The 17,654-nt window shown below is 37.8% G+C and overlaps 1 protein-coding gene across 1 annotated transcript in view; it reads left to right on the top strand.

Annotated features, from left to right (window-relative positions):
• Positions 1-17,654, top strand: part of IL1RAPL1 (interleukin 1 receptor accessory protein like 1) — a gene marked incomplete at its 5' end in the record, with an annotated part of 642,382 nt that overhangs the window by 611,311 nt on the left and 13,417 nt on the right. The window contains 3 exons of the mRNA XM_082065594.1: positions 1,938-2,070; positions 3,994-4,139; positions 15,513-15,656. Coding sequence (XP_081921720.1) covers positions 1,938-2,070; positions 3,994-4,139; positions 15,513-15,656 — 423 coding nt within the window. The remainder of the gene's footprint in view (positions 1-1,937; positions 2,071-3,993; positions 4,140-15,512; positions 15,657-17,654) is intronic.

The following is a 17,654-nucleotide window of genomic DNA, read 5'->3' on the forward strand; positions in this document are numbered from 1 at the left end:
CTTGACCCACATTAAGCAGTGTCCCAATTCTCATCACATTCCCTGCAAATGGCTTCAAGATTGCAAAAATCTTTCTCTCCAGTGCTTCCAAATGACACTTCTTGAGCTGTGCAGAGATTGAGGAGGTGGGTTTCCAGGGAAGTGTCCTGACCATCACTCTCTGTGGTGTGGAAACAGCAGCTGTCGTTGTCTAGAAGAACAGTTTTTTCCCTCCCACTGAAGATCTTCAGCTTACAATTTGGTAACTTTTCTCTAAATGAGATGAGGTTATCAAAATGTCTTATTAGTCAGAGATCTGATTTAATGCCTTTTGATTACAAATTAGACCCTCTGCACCCTAGTTTGAAGTTCTGGGATACTCCTGTCTCCTTAGCAGGCATTGCTGGAAATAGTGTGGCACCAACCAAAGGTTCATGAAATGAATCAAAGCCACTCAGTTCCTAAACAGCTTGTGATAGTGACATAGAGGGTATTTGCCTTTTATGTTGCATATTCTGGTTACAAACATCTGATTCTGCATCTTTTATGGTGTGAATGTGAAAGTTCAAGCCAGGTAGAGGAGTCAGACACTTTTACAGAAAAACACAAATCTTTTCAGACAAAGATATTTATTTTAAAATTACTCATCTCCTTGTTATACAGCATCCTGCATCTGTTTCCAAACTAAAAAGTAAATAAGATATTCAAATATTAATGCCATATGTTTGAGAAGAACCAGGTTCTGACCCAAAGCAGAGTATTGTTAGGGAAATTAATTGAACCCACATAGACTTCTCATAGCATCTCAGTACAGAATGAAGTAGTGTTAACAATGCAATTTTATTATTTTATTTTTATTATCATTATCATTATTTCCAGGAGCTGTGGTCAGTCAGCTTTAGAATCCTAAGATCAAAAAACTGAAAGTGTAAATAAAACATGAGTTTGGTCTCAGCAGTAATATAAACTCCATGAAAATACTCTCCTCAGGGGGGAAAAAAAACATTGCTTAAATCACAACACTTCCTTAAATCACTGTGCAATTATCCACTAAAGAAATGCATGTAGCAGTTTAGAAGGCTTGGTGCATATTGAGACAAGCATCTTTACAGCAATGGATGGGAGATCTTTAACTAGGTGGCTGTCCGCTAGTTTTATCCTATCTTACCAACACACAAAACACATGGAAAGTACCATTCTGACCCCTGTATGTGCTCTAGCTGAAACTCCAAAGCCAAGTGGCATTAACACAATGTAAGACTACACAATCAAATTAAACCAAAGTGAAGGCATGTTACATTTTTAATTTTCACTGTAAGGATTAAATAAGCAACACTGCACATACATAGAATTTCTCCTCCTTGCTGCATATACCTGATGGTTATTCCCATTTGTAAGACTAGACATTTCCCACAATGTACAGGATGAGTTCATATGTGTTCTTTTTTCAATTTCAGTGTTTTCTGAAAAGATAAATTAGCAATGGGCATACATCTTTCTACTGGCTGTCCCTTGGAAATAGTATCCTACAGGAATCTACCAGCCTCTTTGCAGAAAGTGTTGCAAAGCCAAACACAGATGTGATTGCATGTCTATTTTACCTAACCTTTATCTGTTTTCAGAGAAAATATGGAAATCTTTGGTTAAGTTAGCTCTTTTTGAAAATACAGTCTTTCCCTTCCTTACCAAACACAGGAAACTTGACAAAGTTTCAGTACAAAACTGAATTCTGTTCTTATGTAACATTTAATTTTATTTTTATTGTATTTAATTTCAGAAAATATATTGAACACCAGTCACAAGACAAGTAGATACTATTGGACATTTTCAACAGCAGCTGGAAATTGAGGGTTTCTATGGATTTTCTTTTTTTTTAAATCAACAGAAGCATTTAATTCAAAAATGATTTTTTTTTCTAAATTTTGAAATAACATATTTTCTTGTATTCTTTGTAACAGGCACTTCTGCTAATCTAACCTGCCGAGCTTTCTTTGGATATAGCGGAGATGTCAGTCCTCTAATCTACTGGATGAAAGGCGAGAAGTTTATTGAAGATTTGGATGATAGTCGAGTCTGGGAAAGTGACATCAGGTACAAGAAAAAGCATTTTCGTTTTTTTCAGTCAATATCTTTTTGTTGATAGCTAATGTAATACTTGTTATCACAGACTGACTCAGGAACATTTTGGGTCTGATCCGTGTTTTTGCAACATCCATTCTTCACCTTTTCAACTCCACCAGTAGAGAACAGAAAAATGCACACCTCGGCAAGAACTGATGTTAGAGAGCTGTGAAAGCCGAATAGCTGCCCAACAAGTACCATAGTGTAACCAACTGGAATTTGCGTAGTGACTTTTTCGAACAATGGCAATCTACTATAAGAACCATTAAGGCAGTTTTTAAATGAAATAAAGAAAAATAAATACATCAAGAAAAACAGTTCAAAATAAGTCTTTTAAAACATGGAGCCTTAAACAAATGCTGAAGTCGGGCTTCTCTTTAAGAATGTTTTGATTTCTCTTCTTCAAGGAAAAAAACTGAGTTTCCTGGGATGTTATCTAGCCTGTGAGAGCCAAGCCTCCTGTTATGTGGGCTGCTTGTATCTGTTGAAATGCTTGTTTTAGAGAGGATCTAGCAATTTGCACCATGTACTTTTACTGCTCCTAAAAGTGCTGCCTCATTTGGAAATTAAGAAAAAAGTGGTTTTGTATGGAGAACTACATGCTTGACATAGCGTGCTAACTCCTATCGAATATGAAATATCTACTTGTATCTAAAGAGATTCCTTTTTCATTTATAATGCTGTATATGTGCATATCACTCTGTCTATGTATCATGAATAAACCTGGAAATGAAGGAAAATCTAAATGCACATTACAAAGGAAGCTAAAGAATCACAGATATTTTATCTGCAGTGATTGCCTATAATAGAACAAAATGAGCTTATTAACCCTTTGCTTGTTAGATGGGAGTTTGCTATCTCATCAAAAGACATGAAGTTGCACTCATTTTCTGCTTAACCTTGCACTTCTTCAGTGTAATCAAAGTAAGAGACAATTCCCTTGCCAAAATCAAGAAGGCCACATAGACATTAAAGGTCACCTCCATGTCCCCAGATACAGGCAAAATGGAGACATATTTCATCCCGGTATACTTCACGTTTATTCTATAAAGCTCAAGACCAAAACACTAAATAGCACATGACAACCAGATCAGCTCTGTTTTGCATCTAAACTTTTCCGAAGCCCTTCAGCCAGAGACTTGGCATTCTGAACGCTAACAAAAACAGGACAAAGACCTTCATTAGATCTTTCTTGTTTTGGAAGGGAGGAGCAGGAAGGCTGGTTTCCACTCCTTTTGTTGGGTGGGATGGTGGGACGTAGGGAAGCAGCCTGGAACAATTTGTCACTTGCTTTCCTAGGTTTCTAAAACCACTGATGGGCTTGCTAAGAGGTAAAGAAAGCAATTTGAAGACAGGTAGATTCTTATTTGGGAGGTCTTTCATGTATCATCTGTATGAAAAAGGAGCATCTGGTATGCCAGTTCTTCCTACTGATTTGTAATTCATAGTCAAATTTTATAATAAATCCAATAAATAATTTTTCAGAGCATGGTATGAACACCATGCTTCTGAGTGACATGATGAAAAGCCTCAGAAAGTGCACAAATGGCGTGTTTGAGCCAGACTCCTCGAATGGCCCTAAATCCCAAAGTAACTGTTTTCACTTTTCTCTGTTTTAACATTTCAAGACTTCATATAAATCCAATCAGAGTCTCCATCAGAGTGTGCAACAATATATTATCAGTGTGCACATCTCCTGCTTAAAGAAGACAATCAGCTGAAGCTCTCATTAACATTTACAAAACCATACCTCCTCATTAGAAGTGACGAAGAAAGGGGCACGACATAATTTAATTAAGATTGCATTAAACCATAGCCAAATTTGAAGCCAGAGAGTTGTGAATTGTAAGTAACATTGTTATGTCATGATGGTGGTGATTGCTTTTTCCTCAGGGTTCTCAAGGAACATCTCGGGGAACAGGAGGTTTCCATCTCGTTGATCCTTGATTCTGTGGAAGAAGGAGACTTGGGGAATTACTCATGCTATGTGGAGAATGGAAATGGACGCAGACACGCCAGTATTCTTCTGCATAAAAGGGGTAAATATGCAGCTTTTCATGGTACATTATAGGAGCGGTCAGTTTGTAGAGCTTCCTTTGGATGCAAGCATGAATTTTGAATTCCTGAGATATTAATAAGCAATATTTATTTTTTTTCCTAGGCATTTGTACGACTTCAAAAGTAAGACAGAAAGGTGATTGTTAATTATGGCTGTCACTGGGAAAAACACTGTAGCATCTTTCAATTATAGTTATATAAAAGATGCATTTAATAACTCATGAACTTTAAAAGTAATAAAGACTCAATAGAGAGGAAAAAAAAGTAGGAAGATAGAGGTAATACAACCATAACAATTTTCTGTAAGAAATAAAATAAAATATTAGAAAAGCCTAAAAAAAAATATGTTCCACTCCTATAAGAAATGCCTCCTAAACCCCATGCCAGGGGAGTTCCTGCACAGCGTGACTGTGGACGTCTTCCTTCTAACACATTTCTTTAAGGCCAACATTTCTGAAGTGAAGTATGACAGAAACTTCTGAGGACCCTCCTGTTTCTACTCAGCACTCACATCCCGTGATTCCAGCCTGCCTAATGGCCACAGCCATCTCCCACAGAGATAATTACAGAGAGAGGGGGAATCTCTTGCAAAGAGAGGTTCTCGGATCCACTTTGTTCATTTAACCTCCCAGAGGGTCCTCCACATGCCTGGGCTTGACACTCCCCACCCTCATGCAGCATCCTGCTGGTTTAGGAGAGCACAGAATAATCAGGAGCAGTGTCTGTACTTTGCTGTCATTACTGTGCTTTTTTTAGACTTTTTGTAAATGTGAGCAAAACAGGTTCCTACAGTAGTGCTGAACGACTTGTGGCATCTCCATTTATATCAAAGCAAACTCCCCTAGTTTTAGTCTTGTAGCACACAAAGTCTAAGTTTAAAAGGAAGACACAAATTAAGATAGTGTGACTCATTTATTTGAAGGTATTTTTGTGTATCTCAAATAATTGAATAGAACTAATTTGTAGCCATTTTTCTGAACTCTTATCATTGCTTCTTAGGAGATACAGATGTAAATAACCAGATGTTCTGCTTAGCCTGGCATTTACTGAGATGGGAAATTAACTTACTAAGTAGTTGAATCTCAACAATTTACCAGCTAATAGTCATATGCTCCCAGTTCAGAGATATTTGAATCCATAGCAAGAGTTAAGCTGAAACTTAACACTGAAATCCAATGGCTTGTCTTTAATAATGAACTTTGTGTATAGAACACTGAAAATAAAGAATTTATAAAGCTTGAATTACTCTGAAACCAACACTTAATTAAGTGACATGTATTAAGTCATATGCTCATGGTGAGTTCTTATTTTCCCTTTCATACTAGCTCCAAGACTGACAATACATAAGTCTGTTCTGTGACCACCGGCTTTATAATTTAACAGTGTGCATGCATAAATTTTGCAAGGCTCTACTTTCCTTGCCTCCTTTCTTAGAGAAATCACTATGCGAAACACACCATAGTATGTGGCCTCATGATGACATGTTTAAGAGGCAGTAATCTCAATATTTAATTGCCCTTATAAATAGCAAAAACCTAAAAATTGGAAAAACTCCCACATTTTTTTTTCCTCTTTAACTAAGGCTGCATCTGAAATTGTGATTTGGATACAAAATTTGTTGTGGCCTCAAAAAACAAAAGATGCCTGTTACAAACCTTCTACATACTTTGCATGTTGACAACTGTTTCAGTGAAATGATAAATTAACCATGACAGCTAAAAATTTGAGCTAGTCTCTCAGGTCTCCTAGGAAGAGGAGCTTTGCACTGCTTGCTTAGTCTCCTGTATATCACCATGACAACATTTTGCTTTAGGTTTCCTTGTTTGATGCACATTTAGTCTCTGCTAGGAATGAGTTAGTTGTTTATTAATTCCTGGTTATTGGCTCACTCAGAACAATTGGGACCTAACAATTAAGTAAATTTGCTTCCTGAACACTGAGGCATTTGCAGAAGTGTTAGTTTTGGCTGGTTTTCTAGTTAGTGATCTTTTTTTTTTTTTCCCCAGCAGTATAAGCCAAGAAGAATGCTGAATCTAGAATGTTCACTGAATACCTGAAAAAGTAATTACAACCCTCTTAAACTGCCTGTGTGGTACATTATCACCAGGATCAGGAGGGACAGAAAAGCAGAAAGCTCTGCTAGTGAACAAAGAGTATTCTTGGGAAAAGAGGTATTTAGCGCTAAACGCTGCAGGGCGGATTCGGGTACAAAATTTAAGCCTTTCAAACACCCTTGCAACTGCTGCTTCACCCTGGTCAATGTATTCTCCATAAACTTAAACTGCCAGGGGGAGCTTTTGGATATGCCTGCAATCACACAGGCCCTGAAAGGAGAAGAAATTCAGAGTCTAAATCACTGGCCAGCACCTGGGTGCATCTTCCTCACTCTTCTCACTGGTCAGCCCAGCAGGGACAGACACTCACCTCACAGAAAACAAAAGCAAGGTCCATCCAGTGGTGATCCCCACCACGAACTGGCACATCCAGTGAGGGAGAGAAGACTTCTGCTCCTTCCCTGACATGGCCCTCGATCAGCAAAACCCTGAGCCTCCCCTTTCCCAGAAGGAATTTTGCGAGGGGAGCAGAACACAGCACCGGTTGTGCAGGAAAAGTGAACTCAAGTTTGGGCATCCAGCACCGGGAGAAAACTTGGGCCCCTGGTACATCCCTCTGGCTCAGATGCCAGCGCTCAGCATCTCAGGGAGATGAGCCCAAATTTTCTTCTAAGCTTCTTTTACTTTCTGACTGCCAGTGGAGAAAAACTATGATCTATGTTTTTGTGCAGCTGGCTAACCATTTTTAGACTCCTAAATTTCTTCAGAGTGTGTGCATAGGGAGCATTTAAATCAGAGCTAAAGGCAGTAGAGCATTTTAAGCATGACAATGCCAATGCTGTTCTGTTTTCTGGTCCATTCCTACTAAAGATGTCCAAAAATAGTCAGAAAAAGAGAGGCATTAGAACCCAGGAGATTTAACTTGCATTCCCTTCCTCTAGCTGTTGGCCAAATCTTTTTCTACCACCTTTACAATAATCCAGTTATTTTCTCTTTTGTGTGAGAAAAAAAAAAATCTACCTGTGATAATCTAAGGCTGATTTTGTAACTTATTGTTGATAGCTATCATTGATCTTCTGTAGCAGTTACAGGTTAATCTTCAGCCGGTTAGTGGAACTTTCTAGAAATTAATTTTGAGAGTGGTACTGACAGCAGCTAAGCACAGATTTATTAGAGACAGACCATATACTGCAGATGATATAGGGGGTGGATCACACACTGTAATTGTGGGTTTTTTTCCCAGGTTTCTAATTCAAGAAGACAAGCAATAGTCTATCAATGTAGTAGACAAAAATGTAATGCATAGGGGTAAATAATGTTCTTCAACAGTGTAATATATTGAAAAGTATGACTTTCATGCTGGATCACAGCCTTTGTAATCTCATTTAATCATCAGCTATGATGGAAATACAGATTATTATCTAATTGTGGGATTATTTTTGTGGGAATTCTTTTCTGCTTGTCTGCAACTAGATCTTTAAAGGAAAAATAATCTCAATTCTATCCTGACATTATTTTTTATGTTATTAATAATATTTTAAAAGCTTAATGATATAGCTGTATTTTTCATGAGACAGGCACCAGAACAAAGAACAGGTAACATGCTTTATGCATTTTTTTAAAAAGTGTCTCCTTCCCTTTCTTTTCATTCTCTTAGTGCTGTCTAATTTTATGTCGTGGGCCTCTTTTATGTTTTGGGTTTGTCTTCCTGTGTCATAGGTGTTCTCAGTGAACATATATGGCTCTTGTTGACCATAAGGTAATGAGGGATTTTTAAAACAGCTTTATTTCTGTTGAGACAAAAAAAGACCTTCACTGAAATAAATTGTTTAGAGGAAGACATTTATTCTGTTTGAAATTGCCTGTGAGAATATATGTTTGATAAAGCAAAAAGTTAATATTTTCTATAGGAAATAGATCTTGAGGAAACCTGTGAATAGGTAGGCATACTTTAAACTCTTCGTTTATTAATGCATAAAATAACAATAATGTTTCCTGTACAATTTAATAACAAATTATGAATAGCAAGTAATTCTGAATTTTCCTCATATGGTTATTAACGATAACAGAATTGCTGACTAGAACCTTAAATTACAGTGTCATTCACATAATGGTATAAATCTGTTTTACTGCTTAAGGACTTGAATAAGTTAAGTTTTTGATGTCATGAGCATTTTCAGTCACTAGGAGATGATTTCACACAGTGGTAGTGATGAGTGACAATTAAGGCTTAAAAGAGAAAATAAACTAGTACTTTTCAAACCTCTGCAAAGAAACCACAGGTGTTATAGTTCCCTTTGCCATAAAGCTTCGTGATGCTTCTGAAATTCCTGAATGGGAGCTCATTGTGTGAGATACTAGAGCAATGAGTTGTATATTTCAGCTTCTGTCAATTGGTCCTAATTACATGAACATTCTAGCAAATCTCTTGAGTCTCAGTGAAAGCAAAACCATTGTAAAACTCTGACTCACTTGGTTAGTCAAGATCCTACGCATGCATATATTCCAGTGTATAAAGCATTCTGTTTTCATTCTGCACTGCAGGAAAATCTTTTCCGATCTCCTCATCAGGTTTTAGAATCAGAATTGAAATTGGATTTCATGGGAATTGATTTTTCATCCCTCTATGGCCATTGAAGAAGCCTTCAGGTTGCTACTGTGCTTGGCAATGCAAAAGTTCAGCAGCCCAAGAGCTTCATGACATAGGGCCAAAAGCAGAATATTGCCTCTCTTCCTGTCCCAAACTCAACCAAAAGTGACTGTTCTTTTTATACTCAATCTCATCTAAAATCGGTAAATCAATAGAATACTAAAGACTACTGCCTGACAGAAACTCTTCATAAGACCATTTTCTTCTTCATTACGGTTCTTCTCATCCTTTAGAAAAATGTACTGAGACATTTCCAGTAAAAAGGTTAGTCAGATTGTTTAGTATGTGCCTAAATCTAACTTTCCCATGACAAAATGTCAAATGAGTTGATTTGTTTAACAGATTCCTTTAAAAAAAAAAAGGTTTTGTACCACTTTTATGATCGTTCTTCTCTTTACATAATGTCTAAGTTCAAGTCTAACCTTAATTGGCAAGGATTAAAATATTTTAAAATAAAATGTCACAAATTGTTCCCATAATCCATGCAGAGCTAAATTATTCATTAATGCTATCTTCAGAAAAAAATGTAAACAGTATGTTTTGTGATTTTACATCCTTGGAACTTGGTATTCCATTTTTCCCCACATTTTAGCACCTCCAAGTGCTTCTCAGATTCATTTCTTTCCAAAGACCTAGAAGAAGTAATTGTGTGGGCTGTCTGATTTCTGTAGTGTGACAAGCTCTCCTAATCAGTAAGGTTTTAAGTCATACGCAATTCATTTATTTGGGGATGCTGACCAGAGATTAATGTAATTCAACATCATAATGACTTTTTTCCTTCAACCTGAAGTATAAACTGTCCTTAAAACATAGTGTTCTGTATTTAAATGTAGTAAACTTCAGTATTGTTGCAGAATCTATATTATTTTCAACTTTATCCTCTATTGAGCTGACATACTATTGGAGATAGCCAGTGTAATTATTCTCCTGCTGGGAACAGGTATCCTGCACTTCTCAGAAGAAATAAAAATGTCATTGGCAAGAATATACATCTATTATAATAATTTGCTGTCTCTATTCTTATAACACTGAGAAATGCAATATCATCAAGGCTCAGATGTGCTGCCTGGTATACTGATAAATAGGTTAACAAGACCCCTGTCTTGTATTTGCATACATATATACATATGTACAAAAAATCCCAAACCCGACTAGTTCTTTTTCATAGATGAATCAGGAATATATGTCATATATTGATTTAAAAAATGAAGAGAGATAACTAGGTCGCAATAGTTCTAACAAATAAAAATGAAACTACTGCATTGAAAACCATATTAAAGGCTATAACTAAATTTAACCACCTTAAGTCAACTCTGCAGGCATCTGAAGGCATGTGTGGCCTATGCTGGCAGAAAGCATATAATTTGTGCTAAGAAATTATTTCTTAATTAAGCTAATGAACATCCCAAATCTCTTTCTGCTGGTATCAGAAATATTATTGTCTTACCATATCCATCATTAACTGAGAACTGGTGCAGGCAGGTCACAAGAACAACTAGAGGCCACAAATGCAATTGCAAAGGGCAAATTTATTTTAGTTACCTCATTTCCTCACTACCAGGAGATCTCCAGAACAGCACTTAAGCTCCTAGGCAGGAGTGACACAAGCAGAGATGCAGGCGCTGCAGAATTCAGCCCTGGCTGAAGATCAACAACCCTGCTCATTCCAGCCTGTATAGAGGGATTTACACAGGTGCAGTTTACCACACTGCTTTGATCTTTGCCTGCAGGAATCTCAAGGATGTATGACAAGGTGTCATTACGACTCTTTTCACAGGCCTGTTATCTAAACACAGAGATTCTATTTGTGATGTATGTGTTTTTCTACACCCCAGCTGCAGTTGATTGAGTGTATTTCCAATTACACTCCTTGTCATTCTTGCACTATTCCCGTACAGGAACTATTCACAACAGTATCCATAAAGTCATCTAGGTACCTTAAGTACAACCATATTATGTTTGGCACATTGAAACAACCAACCAACCAAAAAAAAAAATTAAAAATAGAGAATAGATTTATGTACATGCGTATATTTATATGCATTTGGATGTGCATATTCTGTATAAAGCTGTGGTTCCATTTGCTGTACTTTGGAAAGATAAAGTTACAGTCATGCCATAATGAATACTGTATTAAAAAAAAAAAAAAAGGCAAAGGCACATCCCTCTCCATTTTTAAACTGTGAGAGTTTCTTTCTTCCTAATCGAAATTCTGCCTGCTGTTTACTGCCAATGTCTGAAATGAGACTCAGATGAGTATTCCTGCGTCAGCCAGCCTCCTTCTTCCTTTATAAGAAACACACCTGCTTATAACCAAAACCACACGTTATGACACATCAATCTCGCACTGGTTATCAGTATCTGCTTTCTTTACCTTCTCTCAGGTGTCATTATGAGAGCTTTAGTGAGTATTGTCTCTTACTACACCCTTTCCAAATTATAGTCATTACCTCTATGTTTCACTTAACAATTGAGGTCTATGAACATGTATCTAGACAAACTGAGAACTGTCTCTAACCAAACCTTCTAGCTTTGTAAGTTAAATTATCCAAGACATACAGAGAATGGAAATGAGTTTAGGCCACAAAATAGCAAAGATTTATGCATGTGCTAACCTGAAGCGCTGTGAATAGTCCTGTTGACTTCAGAGGGATTACTTATAGTCGGTGAAGTTAAGCAATCCGTGTAAGTGATTGCAAAATTGAAGCCTTAGATAGACTGTAATTGGATTTTGAAAAAGGCTCAGAAACTGAATACAGAGCTATAAATCACATGTCCTCGAAGAGTTATAAATCACAAAAAAGAATGTTTGAAATATAATTATTTTTCTTAGTAGCTCAGCTCTATGTGGACTAATGACTAGAATAAGATTAATTTTAAATTATCACAGATCATTAAATGGAAAGTCCCTGAAGCATGTCTTAAAAGATATGCATCTTCGAAAGCACTCTTATTTACTTACTTATTACAACTCAACTATGATAAGTGAACTACCTGCATGACACAGCAAAGGGAAGTTTATCAAATACTAAAGCCAAGTAAAGATCAAACATATATCCTACAAATATGCCTAATAATTAGGGTGGAATCAGTATAAAACGACAGCATTTATTACCCAGTATATCATGCTGGTTATTTGGAGAAGACACATACTTTGTTTTAATTAGCTGTCTTTTTCATTGGGTTGCTTGGCCAAAGCCTCCCAATAAGGAAAAAAAAATGTAGCCATTGGTCAAAATGCTTGTAACAAATCTTGTTTTAAATTGAAGCTATTTATTCAGAAACCAATCTACTACTGCTGCAGTAATCAATGTGTTTTCCCTTAGACTAGAACTGTTCCGTTGCTACTGGAGGACTATTGTTAATTGCCTGTAACTAAATGATTGCTGTGCTTCTGGATGTAACTCCCTGGCACTTGCTCATTTGTTGTGTTTAACAGAATGCCTATCCCCCTAAGGGTTAGCCGAGTAATTTTCCTCTACTATTTTCTACATTCAGCCCCGGCTCCTTAAGGAGGGCAAGGCCTGTAATTTGAGCAATGTAACACAGAGGCTAAATAGATTTTAAAAGGTTTGCACTTTCCATCTCTCCCCTCTGATGTGGAATTGTGCTGAAACTGAATCTTTTTAGTGTGTAGCCACTACAGAAAACTTGAATTTCAGCAGAGAAAAATGATCAGACTTCAAAGGGAGTGTAATGTCTGCCGCAGAGACTGTGCTCAAATCACAATGCAAAAAGCAGAATAAAGCAGCACAAAAAAATGTTATTGTGAAAGCAGCCTTACGCTCTAGCCTTGCTGTTACACTTTAATTTACCTTTAACCGTCACTACGTCATTGTTGACATACACATCACCAACACTCTTGACATTCACAGACCACCTTTCAGGAGTAACCCCTCATATGAAGGAGCCAGACGCACCCTCCCCAATTCACGTTGGGAAACCTGAGGCACAGAAATGTGAAATGGCTTCAGTGACTAAAGAGGCTGACAGAAGAGGCCTCCGCTCCTCACGCCTTCAGTTCTGCACAACACAGGGTAACATTGTTCGCAGGGTAATTCTGTTCACAGGGCAACACTGTTCACAAAACCCCTGAAGCAGCTCAAAGCCAGCCAGTGCCCCCACGGGGCACGGTTTAGCATCCTGCAGAAACACTAGTGCAAGGCCTGAAGGCAATCTGCTCACTGTGGTTATGTGCCCAGATCAGTCTGTCCCACCTTCCACAGCACTGCAGCCATGGCTGTCCCACTTCCAGTGTTTTTTGGGTTATCTCAGGCATCTGCAGGGCCGGGGGTAAGGATGCAGCAGTCTGCTGGGCTAATCACTGCTCCCTCTACCCTGGACCCTGACAAATGGCACCTAAGACAAAGAGCAAACGTGCTGACAGACATCCAGCATGGAGCAAAATGCCAGCTTGCTGTGCGAGATGGATGGAGCATGAAACTTACTTTGCAAACAAATCTGTTTAAGAAAGAACCACCTTATCCTTGTGCTCATAAGTGATCAGGGTGGGCTCAGCAGCAGCACATTAAAAGGTAATTTCTTGTACATTTCAGGGTAACTTAGAGAATGTCGTTGTTTGTTTTGCTTGCTTTATTTAGGACAGTTCCATGTTTGTTCAGATAGACTTCACTGAAGTAAAAAAATAGGTGTAATCTTTGATCGTTTTACAGGGAAAAAGATAACTGAGAGGGACCTGATGGCAAAAGTGATGCAGTGCATTAGTCTGATTTCATGATTAGTTACGGAGAGCAATTATTTTTTCCATTTAATCTCAAAACCATTAATTTATGAAAAACCTTTGTTTTCCAGTTATAAAGTTTTTCTTTGCCTGTAGTGAGTCATAACAGCAGGCACATAGAGTATTTTGTGCCTAGCAACCTGAAATGTTAAAGCCTTTCTTCTAGCTACCGTTGAACAGCTGTATCACCTGTAGTACAAAATGATAAACAAGGTATAGTGAGCCAGTGCCGAGTAATTTCCATTTCCATTTATATTCTAAAATACTGTATTACTTCTTTATGCAAAAAATTTGTTGTTGGGTGTTTTTAGTAACATTCCCCTCTCTGGACAAGAAAAGTATTCTAAATCTGAAATAACCATGTTGGTCTTAAAAATATGTAACACAAAGGAGTTTCCAGCACAGTTTTGGAGAGAATGACATGGAATATAAATGCCTTTTTATTTTATTTTATTACAATTTTAGTGTCTTCTAGAGAGCAATGAAATTTTCTTACAGTTGCCTCAAAATAATAATTAAAAAAGTGTTATTCTCAGTAGGCGCAGTCAAAATAAATGGAATTGTCACATCTTCCTCTAACCTTTTATTTCTCTAATTGAATTGTGTTGTGCTGGAGTAACCCATTTGCATAACCACACACACACACACACAAAAATGTTACTTCAGGACTATCTTGTTTCACTCAAACAGAAGCTGCCCACTGGAAGAGGATACTGTGAAAATAAAATGGAACTGATCTTTCTCCAGCACAGCAAACTGTGTATCTTGGATGTCTAAGATTTGATTTCTTGACATTTCTGAAAACTGAGTGATATTGGAAAAGTATGGGTGATCTTAAGAGATGCCATCTATTACTCACTTCGAATTGGATCGTTGTTACTAAGGCTCTTCTTCCTCCCACCCTCTTTTTTTAACATTGCCAGTTTTCAGTCAATAAGCAGATGAAAAGTAACAACATAAGAGATGCTGGGTAGCCATGTGAGCTTCCCTGAGCATGCAATGGTTAAGACTGGTGGAGGTGAAAGTTCATGATGGCATATTCCTTGGGCACTGTAAGTGTGCCCACTGAAGATACTGCTGGTGGCAGATAGTTGTGGCCACATCTGACCAGAGCCCATGTCCTCAGGAGTGGAGCTGCATGGTGATGATCTCAATCCATCATGTGCATCTGTAGTGGTAGAGTGCAGCAGGGACACCGGGGGGTCACAATCTGAATGGGAATGTCAGACTGGGCAAATCAGTTTGCTGAGACTACACATAAGACAACCCCACTGGGGGAAAGTATGGAATAAAGACAAACTGCAGATCACTGGGAAACTGTGTCAAGGATATAAACACATAACTGAGATGTGAGTGGGTTCCTTGGATAATTTGTCTTCACATCTCTCAAGTTTTTGTTTATTTGTTTTTGGGTTTAATTTTAGTTTTATTCTGAAAAGAAAAATACTTAGTGTAATCTTATCCAGTAGACCGAAACTCATTTGTGTGTGGAATAAGAGAGGACCTGTGTTTGCATTATAGTCCCCAAAAGAGAAGCATTCACCTCCGCTTTCATTGTAAGTAGAACGTCAATATTTATCTGTGTAAAGCAAACTGTGATCTGTCTGCAAAGAGAGAGAAGGGAGTTATCAAACATTTCTTATAGATATGTACATACTCATACACACACACATCCCCAGCCATTGTTATCTTTTGAAATGAGCAATTCACGTGGTGTACCAGAAAAAAAAAATACTAAATAAATAAAAAATCTATTAATTAGATGTTTCTTCAAAGGCTCTAGGATGAAATAAATATGTATATAACCTACCATTCATTATTATATTTTAATGTTTAACATAAGTGCGAGGTCTGCTGCTAATCTCTGGTTTGGAATGTGGTTGTTACTGCGTTTTGTAATTCTTTGCAGAGCTGATGTACACAGTTGAGCTTGCTGGTGGGCTTGGTGCTATTCTGCTGCTGCTTGTTTGTTTAGTGACTATCTACAAGTGTTACAAGATAGAGATTATGCTCTTCTACAGGAATCATTTTGGAGCTGAAGAACTGGATGGAGGTAAGACAGCTTTTTAGTGTGTTCCTACTTTCTAAGTATGCCTGTCTTTTATTTCTCTCCACCAAGGCCCAAATTTCATTTCAGTTCAAGATGCATTGACAACTGCAACTTTTATTTCTCACTGCATTAGACACTTATGAATGTGCACTCCTCATGCAGCACGTTAGCAGCAGTGATTGCTGACCTGATGTATGTGCCACTCTCTGGAGTTCCAGAAGACATCCATGTCTTTTAGATTTTTCTTCCTAACACTGAATTTAAATTACCAACGCTGATGCATTAAGTATTTTCACTTTCTGTCAGTACAGAAAGCCAGCTTCACTTCTCCATAAGCTAGGGAGTCTCTTCCCTAATTGTATTCACCAAATATGTAGAGTTGATGTGAATCTCAATTTACTGCTTGTTTAAACTGATCAGTTTCAATAAACTGTACTGAGTGTTTGGGAATGTACACAGCAGTTAATTTGCTTAGTTCATTTACTTGATCACTGAGAGAACAGCTACTGGTCATTAAATTTGTTCTGTGATTCAAGGACACCCTAAACAAAAGTAATACTCAATGTATGCACTGCCTTGTGTCAAATGTATACATGCATTTTCCTTTCTTGCCTTCTCTTTTTAAGCACTGAAGGAAAAGGTCGTCTTTGCCTCTAGTCCTACTAATCAAAACTGTTGTTGAACAGCAAATGGGGTTGAGCTGCAGGTTGAGTAATTAGGTTTGGTTTCTCAGGTCAGAGTTCCTGAAGTTTTGTGCTACTACGTCTTTGGTAACAGGAACTTCTTTTTTACTGAGATACTAATAAAAGTTATTTTACAGTTCAAAGTAATAGCCTGTGGGCAGAAGCCACTGTGATGTATTAAAATAAATGCCTACTGATAAATAAGATAATACTCATTCTATAAATATATCAGCAACAAAAGGAGGGCTAAAGAGAGGAGGGCCGGGCCCAAAGAGTTGTGGTGAATGGAGCCAAATCCAGTTGGTGATCGGTCACGAGTGATGTTCCCCAGGACTCAGTATTGGGGGCAGTTCTGTTTAATCTCTTTATCAATGATCTGGATGAGGGGATTGAGTGCACGCTCAGTAAGCTTGCAGACAAACACCAAGGTTGGGAGTGTTGATCTTCTGGAGGATAGGAAACCCATACAGAGTGATCTGGACTATCTGGATCGATGGGCTGAGGCCAGTTGTATGAGGTTTAACAAGGCCAAGTGCCCAGTCCAGTGTTTGGGTGACAACAACCCCAGGCAGCACTACAGGCTCAGGGAAGAGTGGCCGGGAAGCTGCCTAGCAGAAAAGGACCTGGGGGTGTTGATCAACAGCCAAAGCATAGATGAGGTTCTTAGGGACATGGTTTAGTGCTAGAGATAGGTTATGGTTGGACTCAATGATCTTGAGGGTCTCTTCTAACTGAAATGTTTCTATGATTGTATTCTGTTATTCTAAGAACTGGTCAAATCTGCCCTCAATAAGGGAAAAGAGCAGCAGCAGAATTAGAGGTCCTTATATAAGGGAAAGACTTCCATAGTAAGATCAGTAGGGAATGACCCACTTCTACCTCCCATCTAAAAATGCACAAGAATTAAAAATAGAAAATGCTCAGAACAACAAGCCCAAGAACATTAGAACATTTTGTATCCTTCTATTGGATTTACAAAAAGGATGCATTAATATAGCAGCTCAGTGGGGGAAAAAATCAGGTTATTTTACTTATTTTTGGAGGATAAAATTGAGGCCCAGAGGGACTGTGAGTCAGGGAGGATTTTGGCAGACACCTTTTCTTTTTTTTTCAGGCCCCTGTTCTCCACAAAGCATCTTCCAGTTTAAATGGGCATGCTTACTTGCATGAATTGTGAGAATTTGATAATAGTCCTATTATATTATGCAGAAATAGACAGTTTAATGAATAATGGTTTAAATAGATGCAATTTAATGTTTTCTCTCTATACCAGTAATTTTTACTTTTACAGCTGTCATTTATTGTTATCTCAAATCAT

This window comes from Streptopelia decaocto (genome assembly GCF_964273445.1).
Source record: "Streptopelia decaocto genome assembly, chromosome: 1".
Lineage (NCBI taxonomy): Eukaryota > Metazoa > Chordata > Aves > Columbiformes > Columbidae > Streptopelia > Streptopelia decaocto.